At 38.0% G+C, this 15,960-nt stretch overlaps 1 protein-coding gene across 1 annotated transcript; it reads left to right on the forward strand.

The window, feature by feature from the left end:
- Window positions 1-740: 740 nt before the first annotated feature.
- LOC135467997 (GRIP and coiled-coil domain-containing protein 1-like) lies at window positions 741-13,851 on the forward strand. Its single transcript, XM_064745989.1, has 11 exons — window positions 741-780; window positions 937-1,077; window positions 3,613-3,702; window positions 4,266-4,435; window positions 6,550-6,693; window positions 7,277-7,366; window positions 8,121-8,249; window positions 10,185-10,376; window positions 11,092-11,470; window positions 12,029-12,156; window positions 12,748-13,851. The coding sequence occupies exons 3-11, from the start codon at window positions 3,615-3,617 to the stop codon at window positions 13,561-13,563; spliced, it is 2,136 nt and encodes a 711-aa protein (XP_064602059.1). The 5' UTR covers window positions 741-780; window positions 937-1,077; window positions 3,613-3,614; the 3' UTR covers window positions 13,564-13,851.
- The last annotated feature ends 2,109 nt before the right edge of the window (window positions 13,852-15,960 follow it).

Genomic DNA, 15,960 nt, shown 5'->3' on the forward strand with positions numbered 1-15,960 from the left:
ATTTCTGAGCATCGATGTCATTAAACATAAATTATCAGCAGGAAAAAAAAAGCAGCCTTCAACAAACTTCGCAGTTTTTGGTTACCCACAGTTCAATTAAATTAAATGTTGAGCTCTATTTTCAACAATATCTGATATAGGCAGGTAAATATCAAAAATTGCTGAAAACAGACCCCAACATTTAATTCACCTGGTAATGGGGTAGCCTACCGGTTTGATTTTTCTCTCACAAAATGTGGTGCTAGTATGAATTAGGGCTTGGTTGTTACATGATTTTGTTACGAGACGCAAAAACATGTTTCGTTCTGAGGTTTCACCTGTGATGTATTTGGCCTATCCCCTGTGACGTTTGGCTGTTGACGCTGCAGTAGAATGTCCAACGTCACTGAAATGACATAATACGTCCCACTTCGGACTTCTGCCGGTATAGGCCTACCACTGAACTTGGTTCCCCAGCTCAAATGTTCAATTCTGAAGTTTGGTGCATTCGCGGTAGCTAAAAACTGGGTACTTCTCCATGGGTTAGATTTAGAAGATAGAGGCTTAGACACTAAACTACATATGTACAATGGCATTTCACATACTTACATTTAGAGTATAACAACATTTACACTCACCATAAAATCAAACGTCAAAGTGTGCGCTTGTCAATATACTCGCCACTACAACGACTGTCGCGGCGCGTTCACTTCCTTCTCGTAACATCCAATGAAAATTAAAGTAATTCTTTAGCTGACCAACGGGAACGACTTTGGCGGAACTGTATTCGTGGACTGAAAGGTAAAATCGTGCGAAAAGATTATCTTTAAAATTAAACGTGTCAGGTTGTACAGATTGGTTTTTAAATTGAGAACCTTTCGGCCTTCTGCTATATTTGTAGCTGCTCGCTTTTTACAACCAGTTCAAATGTATTTACAGGACTGTTCTTTTCCCCAGGCTTGCCAGTGACAGCCAGTGCCCAACAACAACACTGTGTCATACTGATTCTGTTCATTGTTTGTTACTCTGTATGTCGTCATCTGGTCACAGAGGAGGATGACAATGCCACGGAGATGTTGATTTAACGGAACTATGCCGGTAAGTCATTATGGCGAATACTTTATTTGTTTATGTAACAAATGAATGTGGAATGTAAAGACTACATGGTAGCCTATCGCCACTTCTGTTTTGATGGTTACCGAACTAGCATAAATTGAACCATCGCCGCAAATGCGATCCAGCTCAAAGTCGAAGTTCGTCCCCGCACCATTCAATTTAGGCCAGTCTTTCTACAACTGCACTCCGCATGAAGCAGAAACACTGAGTAATCCTGCCACCTAATCATATTTTCCCTAGTTGAGGAATGTAACTCAGTGTATCAATCAACACAATGTGTTGGGAGAGTTACAGGGGAATAACTGCTTCTAATGTGTCTGAATGGCAGTAAGGCACATTTACCATCCTCACAATCAATTGATCTATTCTGAGTCTTGCTGAACGAAAAATGATCTATTGCAAAATAGATGCAAAACTTCAAAATTCGCAACAAAAAACAACAACATTTTTAGACGTTTCACCCACTGTGGCTGTAAGCTGCCTGTTACATTTTGATCTCTTGAGAGAACGAACAAGGCTGAAGCGATTAGCGCCATTTCAGGACAAGGGGGCGTGAACCAGCCAAATGGACGATTAGACTTGCCCAGTGTTACTGTGATGATTGCCATAGGTATTATCTCCCTTTAACGACCTCATTTTTTTCTGTGCTCATATCAATCACGTGACTTGTCTGTACGACTGTCAGAATGAGATGGCGGCCACAGTGGGTGTAGTTTCTGAAAATGTATTAATTTTGTGAATTTGTGCAGTTGTCATGGATCAATTTTTGTTCAGCAACATTCAGAACTGTTTTGTTGATTATGGGGACTACTCGGTTGACATCAATTTACACCAGGGAAGATTCAGTGTGCGTGTGAAGATGCTGTAAATGTGGCTTAATGTTGTTCTGACACATTAGAAGCAGTTATTTCCTGTAACTCTCCCAACACTTCATGTTGCTTGATACAGAGAGTTACATTCCACAACTAAATCCTTCCCACATCACCACTCTACCTCACTAGGAACGAAATACCTCCCACTCGCTCACCTGAACAGGTCATTGGCAACCATGTTGTCATCATCATAATTCACGAATAGCCAAATTCTGTGTGATAGTGACGTGTACCTTGTCGCTTTTGCAGTTGATGCATCCTGTACCGTGAACGAGAGTTGATTTGTGTAAGTGACAATGTGTTGTCAGGTGACCTATTCAGGTGAGTGAGTGGGAGGTATTTTGCTTCTAGTGAGATACATGTATAGCAGCAATGTGAGGAAAATATGATTAGGTGGCTGGCTACCTCAGTGTTTCTGCTTCATGCGCAGTTGTAGTGAGTGAGTGAGTGCTTGGGGTTTAACGTCGTACTCAACAATTTTTCAGTCATATGACGATGAAGGAATCCTTAGGGTGCATGTACGTGTAATGTGCCTCCTTGTTGCAGGACGGATTTCCACCGCTCTTTTATTTAGTGCTGCTTCACTGAGACAAATTACCGAAGGCAAGTAAGCCGCCCCGCCCGAGCCATTATACTGATACGGGTCAACCAGTCGTTGCACTATCCCCTTCATGCTGAACGCCAAGCGAGGAAGTTACAACTTCCTCTTTTAAAGTCTTAGGTGTGACTCGATCAAGGATTGACCCTGGATCTACCGGTCCCGAAGCGGGCGCTCTACCAACTGTGCTATCCGGGCCGGTCTGCGCAGTTGTAGTGACGTATGGCCTAAATTGAAAGGTGCGGGTACGAATTTCAAGCTTTGGACCAGGACAATGCATAGTTATTATATGCTACCAAATACATCTTTCAGTTTTTTTGACAAAGTCAATTTTGTTGTTAGAAATATGCAATTGTTATGTAGTATGCATTTGCATGGTGGTCAATGCTACCAGGTAAGGTAACTTCCAAAAAGGAATTCATTATTTAGGCAGGTGTAACCATCCAATTTTGAGCCAAGTTTTAACACATCAGAACATAAGGACATGTGTGTAAAATAACAATTGTTCTTGACATTCACAAATACTTGGGATTATCTAGCAGTGATAGTGTGTTTAGGATTCGTGGTAGTGACATGTCATCACTATAATCCTGGTGATGATTTGTCAGACTACAACTGAGACTTTTTGTCAGGGGGCTTGCCAGGATTATAAAATAACATGTTAAGTGTATATAACTTTGTAGTGAATGTAATGGTGGCTGTTATTGTAGTTGATTTCATATACATGTAAATCCGTTCATCCTGTCAGTGTTTGTATTGAATCCCTGTATATTGTGCCACCTGACTACGGATTCTGTCATACATGTATGTCAACATGTGTGGGACCAGACAAATTATATAAAAAATGAAAACTATATTAAAGAATATTTTCAACTATATTTATGTCTTGTACTGACTTCAAACTAATAACTGCATTGAAAACTGGCTCAGTCCCTTTCTTTCAGAAAGATATTTTTCACTGCTTTAACTGTTCTAAATCTACATGTGTAGAAACCTGTTTATCACATTCTACACATCCTTTTAAAATTGCTCTTGTACATTTCACAGAAATGGAGAGGGATACACCAAGATCTGAGCTTCTCAAAGCTCTTGAAACAAAAACAGAACAGCTGCATCGATATGAATCAAGACTGAGAGGTAGGATGCACTAATAGATCTGTGTCTTACATTTTTTCCATCATTCTGTGTTATTTTTATCTTTTAGTTATCTAAAATTTAGTATTATTGAACAATAATAAATGTGGCAATCCAAAACAAAAGATATATAAGGACATTCTTAAAAATTTCTTGTTGTGGATAATTCAACCCAATCAAAAAAATTATAGTATATTAGGAGGAATTTTCTGGATACTGGTGAATGGAACAGAAATTAATGTATTAATATTGGGACCAAATTGGGACAGAGTAGAATTTCCATTGAAAGCCCAATAAAAACTCTTGAGTAGTAGTGCCCCCTAGTGTTTTGAGGGTTGGTCAGGTTACCCTCAACAAACATATCACCAAAGGGTAAATCACTAAAAATGAATATTGGAATTTCTTACAAACATAAATAAACTTATTACATTGTTGACTAAAATATTACCTGGAGTAGCCAAATTTTTTGTGCTAAATATGCAGATCATGTCTTTTTTTTTTGTCTCCTGTGTAGACGATTATACATACAAAGGTATACTACAGTTTAATTGTTTTCTCTCTGGCAGATGTGGTTCATGCCTACAAGGGTGTTGTTAAGGAAAAGGAGGCTCTGGAAGCTACAGTTAAAGTTCTAAGTGAGGCACCCCAACAAAGTTCAGGGATAAAGAAACCAAGTCAGAGTGCATCGGGGGAGGGAAATGCCTCTGAGGGTTTCTCTGATCCTCTCAGTGTGCAGGTAAATTGCATGTAGAAAGGTATTGGACTGTGTGTATAAGGCCACAAGTAGATCACAGAGAGAGTGAGGATGGGAATGGTTTGGAAGCTGATTATGTGTTTTTTAAGCTTATGAAATCAGTATGACCCTTTGGGCAGATTTCAACAGTTGAAGCTTCTGAAATCAGTATGACCCTTTGGGGCAGATTTCAACAGTTGAAGGTTATGAAATCAGTATGATCCTTTGGGGCAGATTTCAACAGTTGAAGCTTATGAAATCAGTATGACCCTTTGGGGCAGATTTCAACAGTTGAAGCTTATGAAATCAGTATCACCTTTTGGGGCAGATTTCAACAGTTGAAGCTTATGAAATCAGTACGACCCTTTGGGGCAGATTTCAACAGTTGAAGGTTATGAAATCAGTATGACCCTGTGGGGCAGATTTCAACAGTTGAAACTTATGAAATCAGTATGACCCTTTGGGAAGATTTCAGCAGTTGAAGCTTATGAAATCAGTATGACCCATGTTGCATGTAGAAAGTTATTGGACTGTGTATAAGGCCACAAGTAAATCACAGAGAGAGTGAGGATGGGAATGGTTTGGAAGCTGATTATGTGTTTTTTAAGCTTATGAAATCAGTATGACCGTTTGGGCAGATTTCAACAGTTGAAGCTTATGAAATCAGTATGACCCTTTGGGGCAGATTTCAACACTTGAAGCTTATGAAATCAGTATCACCCTTTGGGGCAGATTTCAACAGTGGAAGCTTATGAAATCAGTACGACCCTTTGGGGCAGATTTCAACAGTTGAAGGTTATGAAATCAGTATGACCCTTTGGGCAGATTTCAACACTTGAAACTTATGAAATCAGTATGACCCTGTGGGGCAGATTTCAACAGTTGAAGCTTATGAAATCAGTATGACCCTGTGGGGCAGATTTCAACAGTTGAAGCTTAAAGGAGAAGAAAACGTAAAAACGTTGCCAAAATCACATGAAAGAGCATCCAAACTTATTTGCAAATATAATCTTTAATATTTTTTCGGAATTTTTTTTTTCAAGAGAAAAGGGTATTTGAAAATATTTTTGATGGTGGGCATTTGGAACCAACTTTTGGTATTTATCATTGTTGCATAATAATGTTCTAAATAGGGATGTGATGCTTGTCTAATAAATGTATTTAAATGTAAATTTGTTGTTTATATCGAAACATATGCATTCAACCTAAATTATGATAATATTTATGAAGATATTAAAAATATAAATATGATGGTTTAATACATTTGTTAGCTGAAAAGAACAAATTCTAGTGCAAAAAATATTTATTAAACCTGTGTGACATCCTCATTTATGACATATTAAACAAAGACTATAAATACCAAGAGGTGGTGCCAAATACCCACCATACAAAAATTATTTTCAAGTGTCTGTTTATCCTTAAAGAAAAAATATTGAAGATCACATTTAGGAATAACTTTTCGCACTCTTTCATCTGAACTTAATGTCATTTTTATGTTCTCTCCACCTTAAACTCATTCAAGACTGAGCACATACACTCGCATGAGGCAGCAACTATAAGACAACAAGCTTAAAGATAACAGGGAAAGATTTAGGGAAATGAACATTTGGCGATATTATGACAAATTTTCGGCTGGTAATATTCAGAAACTATAGTATGTTAAACAACAGAACAATCCTTCACAGTATATGTAAATCATGAAAATCAACAAAAGCTGGTTTTGGACTGTAATATGAGATTGTGGGGTATTTGTATTGATGAGAGTTTCTGTCAACTCCCTTGCTGATTAAGCAATTTTTTCACCGCTGTGACTGCGTGTTGCTGCGATTAAATAAATAAACTACTGCATGCATGTGGTCCCAAATATTTCATCTCATTAATCGTAAATGTGTGGATTTTCCCCAACTCTCTGGTCTTGGGAACAAGCCACTGACAATGCCGAGTAATTTATGGTGAGAATATTGTACATCATACTTGGTAATGTTCATATATAACTTGCCAAAGATGTTGGTGGTTTACCCCTGGTTTCGTCCACCCATAATCCCATAAGTGAAAAATTGTTCGGGTACGGTGAGAAATAACAATTAAATAAATAACTGACTATTATGTGTTCATAGCACACGAATGAGAATGAAGATGGGACAGAGGAAGTGTCGAGTCTGCGAGATAAAGTAGCCACTTTGTCGTCTTCCATCGCCACTTTGTCGGAGGAAAAGTCACGTTTGGAAGCCGGTTACATGGCAGAGAAGAAAAAACTGAGAGTGAGCGCTTGATATATTTTATGTGCATTATGAATACAGATGATGCTCGTTATGCTTTGTATAGATAATAGTGATCAGACTTCCATGCGGCCTTGCGTCAGCAGGAACTATTTTCTGTAAGCTTTAAATGCTTTACATCTGAGGGAGCCAGGATGCTTATCTTTGAGTTATTAGTACACATGATGTATTCGTTCACACCCTACCTTGGACATAGAATTCGTGGTTTCAATATTCATCAGGCCTTGTTGAAAGGGTCGAAGATACACGTGTGGGCATTTGTCCAGTCTAATGTTCGTTGAAGATCATTTATGTTCCACCAATTCGGTGTGGATGTCTTGAAGTCAGTAGCTGGTTCATCGATGCATGCATTTAGCATGGACTGTACATCCTCCGAAGTAGTTAGCCTTGTAATGCATGTTTATATAATGGATCTACCTCTATAGAGAACTATCTGGCCCAGGGACAAGGAGTAAATAAAAGTATTTTTATTTAACAACTTTAAGGGCATTCTATTTTATACCTTCACCATTCCTATACATTTGTATTTTTGGTGGGCTCTTGAAGATTTGACTCTGTTTGACAGCATGACAATGAAGATCTTCAGAAGAAATTTGATGAACACAAAGAGAGTTCCTTAAAGCTTGAACAAGAGAAGAATGCGGAGATTCAACAAGTATGTTTGTTTTATGATTAATATCTCTAGGCAATGTCAGTTTTATTTGGTGTTCTAGGGGCTAGCTGATGCTCAGATAAAAATACAACAAAAAATCCACTTATTTGATTTGTCTGATGTTAATGTTTAATATGATTTTCTGCTTTTTCAGGGCTTTCTGATCACAAAAATATCTGCTTCACAGGAACAGTTGCAGGGATAGTCCACATTTTCAACAAACTGTGATTTTCCAGTTTCATTTTTATTTTTGTATCCTCCTCCTGACATTGAAGAAAGATTCATTCTGCCAGTAAATTAAACATTAAAAAAGCATGACCTTAACTGGTTTATTTGATGTACTTGACAATCGGTGCTTGACCTTTCTGAGAATTCCTGCTTGGAAAGAGTGGTAAGACCTATATTGTCCATGTAATATTAGACCAAGATTATGTGGGTCAAGAAATATCATGGTCCAGTATAGCATGGGCAATATGGCTCTTTCCACTTTCTCCAAGGCGTGTTTTGAGGCAGCTACTTTCAAGCTTGAGTTCATGTATTTGAAAAGCATTTCAAGGATCATTTCTGATGGTTTCTAATTGTATATAGCAGAGTTGGTCATGCAGTGCTATTCGTTTGGTTTTCGTTTAATTGTCTCCATTACTGACTTGGATCATTTGAGCATAATTTAAATAATCCCTACTACAGGATAAAATATAAAATAACACAAGCTAAAATGATCAGTTTTTTTTTCTTTTTCATTGAAATTTGATCACAGCTGAAAAACAAGATTCGAACTCAGCAGCACGAGCGGGAAAAGGAGCAGACAGATCATGTGGTGATGCTGCGAGAGCTTCAGAAACTTCTAGCTGAGGAAAGGGCAACAAAAGAACAACTAGAGCACCAGGTAATTATGCAAATATTCCAATTGACGTGTGAATATCAAAGGTTACTTTATTTCACCAGAATTTTGGTATGTTAAAGAGCACTTTCAGAAGTACATAAAGGCCTTAAAACGATGCTTTCTATGCCAACACTTGAGTTTTCTGTTAAGAAATGAATCAAACCTTACAAAAAATTCTTAAGTGGCCCTACAAGGTAAATTAATTATTTAAAATCATATGAAATGTGTTACTTGCAAACATCCTTAACTTTAGGTGAAATAGTTAAAGCAGTATGTAACTATTCAAACAAAGGTGTATATTTCTTGTAAATATTTGGACCTGGTCCCAGTATCACCAAGCACTGGCAGCCTTACATGTATATTACTACCAAGATCATGTAATGCTTCCAGAATATCAGTAATATGTGCATGTAAATTTATGAGCAGCTCCATAGGGAGAGTTAATTATTTTAAACCAATGCATGAGCAGCTCCATAGGGAGAGTTCATTGTTTGAAACCAATACATGAGCAGCTCCATAGGGAGAGTTCCTTGTTTTAAACCAATACATGAGCAGCTCCATAGGGAGAGTTCATTGTTGTAAACCAATACATGTAGTGCTTACTGCCCAGACTCTGTGTGACATGTGCAGTCCATGCAAATGCTTAGTTCTTGTTAATACTTAATTGTGGTAAATTTTAAAAGTAAGCAGTGAAAAAAATTTAAATCACACACACACACACGGCACAGAATTTGGACACAAAATTGAGCATAGGAGAAATTAGTCTTAACCGTGAGATCAGTTAACCTTGTTCTGAGGTCAGTTTCCGCGTTAAAATGAAAGACTGAAAGACTACCATTCAAAGTATCTTAAACTTATTAAATATTTTTTTAGATTTTTTTTCAACCCAGTAAAATTTTAGTGAAACTTCATCTTGACACAGCTTCAACATGTCTCCATTGTTGAGAGAATATTTCTTCCGCTGCTTGAACTGTTGATACAGTAGGCCTGTCACATCATTTGCATGGAGCTCCAGTGACCCTGTTTAAATAGTCTAGTTGCAGATCCACTGCCTGATTTGGATCGTAGCGTCCAGAGTGGATGTGCTGGTGATTTTGTCCCCTGTTAAATGTTTTCAAAATTACATCCAGATTCGTGTTCAATTCTGAAACAGATGGAAATTAATCTAAGCACTACTGAGGCTGATCTAGGCATTCGACTGTCGCTGGATTTTATGCTTCAATTTTGTAATGGTGTTTTAAGATGAAAGCAGTGCTGACCCAGTTTTTGTGGACGTCATAGGTCACTTTATGGAGTGAATGGGTATTTCGTTGGATAAAATAGTCAAGATGGCTACCTTGTCTCACACCAGCCAATATTGTGTAATATTGTCCTTTCTTCTTCATGTTATTCAGTGAAATCTCATTAAAATAATAAAGTTTTATACTTTTTAGAAAGCTTGAGTATCCTGCTTTCAATTGAAATATGTTTTAGCCAGGTGCTGTCTTGTTCTTTAACTACTCTGAATCGTTACATTCATTACCCTGGAACCCAGTCCTTCTGCTAGTGTCACTTGTGAAATCTGGTTTCTCTCGGTTTTAAAGTAATCCTGAATTCTTTTCACTGGGAAATAGCAAAGGCCATAATGTTTTTAGTGGTTGCATCTATTTAGACAGTATCTGAACTTCGCAAACGTCCATTTTTTACTTACATGACCGTTGCTAGAATGGATTGGGCTACGCTTCCCAAACTTCGTCTTTTTTTTTTTTTGCGTCAATAGTTGCTTATAATGTCTTCTGTTCATAAAGTTCAGACGGTTTGAAATTCAATTTCAGTCTTAAAGTCTGTGATCAGTCAACAGTAAATGTTCATAGCAAACCTTCTGTTCAAATGCCACACCTTCTGGATATTATTTAAGTACCTGTCAGTGCTGAACCTCAAACTGTGGGTGTGTTTTAGCTGGATGAGGCCCGCGAACGACTAAGAGTGCGTGAGAACCAGCCAGACTTAGCGGAGCAATATGAAAAACGCATCAGGGATCTATCCAATGAGCTGCAGGTTGTGAGAAATCGTATGAAAGCTGCAGAGGATAAAGCTGACGAACCATCTCCTTTTGTCCTGGAGCTGCAGAAGGAGATGGCAGAAATGAAGGTTTGTTTGTGTATTAGCAATACTTGTACATCGTCAGTCTTAATGAGTTCTTAATGAGTAAAACTGCTTCAAGAAAGTGTCCCAATGTTGTGTTACAGCATTGCTTTGTTCTTTCATGTGATGCATCAAACTGTTTGGTGTATGTGTGCTCATGAAACTCTGAAAGATTCTGATAGTACACAAGCACTCTAATATTACTGCATAAAACGGTGTGTTTTAGTGAGGTTTAGACCTCTTTGTATGGCTTGTGAGATCTCTCATTGTGTTTTGGGGTTTGTTTCAAAACCAAAAGTAATATTGTATGACATTTATTGGCCTTAAAAAATGTATGTATTGGGGTAAAAATATACAGTATGTATGAAAATTGACAGTATGTGCTAATTTGCCAAGCTTTGGCCAGGATCTCCTATCACCTCTTTCAGCCAGTCAGGGATTATCTGTTTAATATTCTGTCATGATTGTAATTCCCACAGGCCATCTCTTTACCTCGTGCCATTGGCTAATGTAAGTCAAGGTCAAGGATGGTTGTGGGTTACCCCTGGGCTCTGCCCGGTTTTATCCCACCGTATAAGTGCAATATTCTTGAGTACAGTGTAAAACACCAATCAAATAAATAAATGCATGTCAAGGATTAATCTAATGGTCATCTTACGTGGCACAGCCAGTTATAAATTTAAATTTCATTGATAAATAAAATGTAATTATTTACCTGTAGACTCAGTATCGTATCCAAGTGGTTCAGGAACAGCGCAGAGCTAACGAGGCAGAGCAGCGACTTCAGGACGCGGGCAGACAGGGGGAGGAGCGAGTGTCGGGGCTGGAGGACAAGCTCTCCGAGCTGTCTGAGGTGGTCGGCAATTACGAACGTTTGCGCTACCAGGACCAGCAGGCCATTTACAGACTTAAGGAAAGAGTTACCCAACTTGATCTGGAGAACAGCGCCCTCGTACAAGCTGTCCATCAACCAGAGAAAGACACAGAATTGACCAATGAGGAGAATTTGGATGCACAAGCCCTCGCGACTAAGATCGTGCGTCTGAAAGCACTGCTAAAAGTGGCCAATGACAGATCAGAGAAACCTGTGAATTTGGAAGGTAAGTGGAAGGGATGAAGGATACATCGCGTTTTAGGTTACTGTGAGGATAGGATATGTGACGTTTTAGGTTGCTGTGAGGGAAGGATATGTCACATTTTAGGTTACTGTGAGGGTAGGATATGTCACATTTTAGGTTACTGTGAGGGTAGGATATGTCACATTTTAGGTTACTGTGAGGGTAGGATATGTCACATTTTAGGTTACTGTGAGGGAAGGATATGTCACATTTTAGGTTACTGTGAGGGTAGGATATGTCACATTTTATGGATGTGGAGGGTATGGTTTTAGGTTGAGGATAGGATTCATCACATTTTAGGTTACTGTGAGGGTAGGATGTGTGAATGTTTTAGGTTATGTCATGTACACAGTATTTTTAACTGTTAGACTGTAATTCCCAAAGAACTCACAACATTTCTTTTTTTTGACGTTCGTTCGCCGGTAAAAAACACAAAATTAAATTGGCATTGCCTTATACAAAAGTACATGTATTTGATTTCACTTAATCTTACTTGTATAAGTGTACAGTTGTATGTTTGTTTTGGTTTATCCTCCACAGAGGTTTTGGGTTCTGGGGTATCGGAGTGTGGTTTGTGTCAGCAGTACCAGGAGGACCTGAGGGTGGTCAGGGAGGAGTTTGAGAGGTACAAACTACGCGCTCAGTCTGTCCTCAAAAACAAATCCAGGGTAAGATTGTAGGGGACATTTATCCCTTTTTTATTCCCCCCAAAGTGTAGCCATTTCGATATTGCGGAATAAGAGCGTAAAAAATTACATTCTGAAGCTTTATGTTTGACAGTTATTGTGCTTTAGCAGCCGCATGTAGGTGGTGTGAATCAGAAAATTAATTAGTTAAGCTCATTAAGTTTACTGATCATTCTGGAGTGAGCTGAAACACAAGAATACATTCATTTTTTTGTTTGTAATGAAGGATGTTTGAGCATTCAAGGGGCCTCGCCAGCTCAGTTTGTTAGCCCGCTAGTGCAGCGTAATGACCCAGGAGCCTCTCACCAATGCGGTTGCTGTGAGTTCAAGTCCAGCTCATGCTGGCTTCCTCTCCTGCCGTAAGTGGGAAGGTCTGCAGTAACCTGCGGATGGTCGTGGGTTTCCCCCGGGCTCTGCCGGGTTTCCTCCCACCATAATGCTGGCCGCCGTCGTATAAGTGAAATATTCTTGAGTACGGTGTAAAACACCAATCAAGTAAATAAATAAATAAAAAAATAAATAAATTGATCATTCAGTTGAGTGTAGGAAGAATTTTATGTGTTTTTTTTTCAGGACCCAAGTAGCACAAAAACAGAGGACTCCCTGCGAGAACAGGTGAATGAGCTGAAAGAAAAAGTGAAAAGCCTCCGTCTCCAGTGTGATGACTGTGAGGAGAAACAGAAAGTGAAAGTGGAGGAGTTGACCAAGGCCATGGTCTCACTACAACAACGACATAAGCAGGAACTGGATCATTTGACCGCAGACCACAAGCAGGAGTTGAATGAACTGCAGTACCAGCTGAAAAAACAGCGTGAACGAACTGTGTCGCTTCTGGCAGAGAAGGCCCAGGAACTAGAACAACTACGAGCTGCAAGTTTGAGCAGACAAGGGGGAGAGTACTCTTCATCTTTACTGCATTCAACCAAGGAAATTGACTCACCCCAGCCAGTGTTGACAAGGAGTGTGTCTGAGGAAGAAGAAGCTGTGTCAAAGCTGCTACAAAAACCTGGACTTCTCCAAGGGGAGACAAATCTGTTACACTTTGCTCAGGAGCAGGCACGGCGAGATGTGGAGATTGCTGCTCTGCGGAAAAATAAACGCCAGCTAGAAAATGCACTCCGTGAACTCCAGCAGTCATCCAGCATGAAGGAAGAAAAATATCAGGAAAAGATTGAGAACTTAACTGAAGAGGTCCGCAAACATGAACGATATAAATCCAGAGAAGGTGCTAATTTGGAATATTTGAAAAATGTGACATTCAGATTTTTGACTTCAAATAACTTGCAAGCTAAACAGCAAATGTTCAATGCAATTTCCACCATTTTGCAGTTTAGCCCAAGGGAGAAAACAAAAGTAGAACATTATATGAAGTCCTGGTGGGGAACGTAGGCCAAAGTTTCATGAATGTTTTACTTGTACTTTTAGATTATCTTGATGTTGAAAACGTATGCGTTACAGACTGTGCAGAAAAAAATGAACCTTGGCATTGTGGTGCTCTGTTTATAATAATGGAGTTCATTTTAAAATGAAATTCTATTCCAGCTTGATTGTAAAACTACAGATTTATATTGTTCCACATTGTGTAGTAATTGTGGGGATAATCCCTGGCATAGCTGACAAAGACTTCCTATGTGACACAAGGTAAAGACGGACAGAGTATAGTGTACTTTATGCTACGGTACCTGTGATATATGGACAAAGTACAGTGTACTTTATGCTACGGTACCTAGGATGTATTGCTACTTGTAGGTGTCATATTGTATAAATAGGCTATGTAAGGCATATTCATTACCACCAAGCATCCATATTAATGTGGAAGGTGTCTTCAGGTTACCAATACACATGGTTCTACAGTTTTGCAGCTCATGAACTGAGATGGGGGTTGAATAATTATTAAACTTTTCGATTTTTATCTTCAGAAATTACATCTAGGTCCAAGGGTCCAATTCATTTTGCAAAACACTAGCTTGTTATTTAATTGTAATTTTATTCATTTCAGGTTTTTAATTTATTTTAAATTTATTTGTTCTAAGTTTAATATGAGAGTTATCCCCATTTTTCATTACAACATGTAGTAGTGCCATTTTAATTTTATTTCGTTCAAATTTATCTTAAGTTTTAATGAATTCTTGTGGCTCCCAGTTAAACTTTTGTGGTGTGTTATTAATTTGTGGTATAATTGACATTGTACTGTTAGTAATCCATGGATACATATGCTTGAATTGTGGTAGGTTGATTATCAAATGTCAGTTAAGAATGAAAATATCTTTTTTTTGTTTTTTCTTATCTGCCCAATAATAATGTATAAATGAGTATTTAAAGTAAAAGAGAGCTAAAATATGAGGTATGGTTCATCATACAGACAACTGGAAACTTAGTGTAAAAGTACTTTCATTTATTTTTTCAGATTTTTTAAAGAGTGTTTCGACAGGCATTCAGTTATTTGAATATATGGTAGACTTTATGAGCCATACTGACAGTATCTAGCAACTCTGACGTCACATCATCATTTTTTCCTCATGTTCACCAGAATTAAGGAATTTTGGGGAATAAGGAGTATTTCAGTAATCATTTACTTAAGGATTTAGAAAAGGGTTATTCCAACATTCAGTGTCGTGATTAAAGTCGGAAAACACTTCCTGTGACCTCAGAGTTCCTAACCTCTGATAGTATGGTCTATAGAGCCCACTTTAGAGTGCCTTTAACTCTTTTCACAAATATCTAAAAAAAAAAGTATATTTATGCATAGTTCTAAGTGGTCTATTAGTGATGCCTTCTTAGAGGTGTTTTTCTTCAAATAAGTGTTATAAATCAGTCATCCAGAAACCAAGAGCTGATGTCATCTCATGAGCATTGAACATGAAAAATTATATTGTTAAGTATACATGTACAAAGAATTTAGGTGATGTTCCATCCATAGTAACTGTCCCCTTAGTTTATGTACTGTTATACAATCCCTCATTTAGAATGAGCACCATGTAGCTTGTTCATACCACCAAATGCGTCAGTATTTTTACATGGGAACATCTGATAAAATCGCCCTGTTGGTATTGTTAATGTTCATAAAAGTGAAATGCTTGTAATAAAATCATGAATATGATCAGACACTGCTGGTATTTGTTAAATTTTTTTTGTTTCTTCATCCGCCTGCAGGTTATAATATTGTTTGGAAAAAACCAACAGAAAAAAGTACACGTAATCTACGATTTCTAACACAAGTACATGCAAGGGGCAGACACTGAACACTAGAAGGGAAATATAGTTTCTGATGTTTCACAGTTTTTATTTTACTGATTGGTATCCACGTGGAATAAACCTGTTTTTACAGGTTTTATGGTACATTTATATTCATAAGGATAGATATTTTCTCCTAACATTTCTGATTATGTGGAAACAGTAGTTACAGGTTATATTTTATTATTGCTAGTAGAATAACAGTTGCCAAGAAAGAATAATCCTGTACGTTTACGGAAAAGATAATATTTTTTGCTTTTGTTTTAAATGTATGTCTGACATAGGTAATAAAGAAATAGGCGCCTTTTTTCTTTAGCCCTGAGCATTTATTCATATTTGTGACCAAGCATCTATAGTTCCCCGTACAATGCCACATGGTCTCGAGGGCGTGGCTTTATACCTTTTCACTTTGCATGCTTATGCATACATTTCACAAGATAACCCTGAGGACATGCATTGTAAAATTTTTTGGACCCCTAATGTACTCACACTAACTTTCCTTAAAACATTCTGGTATCGCTAAAACAGGAAAATACAAGGTAACACAACATG

The sequence above is a fragment of the Liolophura sinensis genome, chromosome 6 (genome assembly GCF_032854445.1).
Source record: "Liolophura sinensis isolate JHLJ2023 chromosome 6, CUHK_Ljap_v2, whole genome shotgun sequence".
NCBI lineage: Eukaryota > Metazoa > Mollusca > Polyplacophora > Chitonida > Chitonidae > Liolophura > Liolophura sinensis.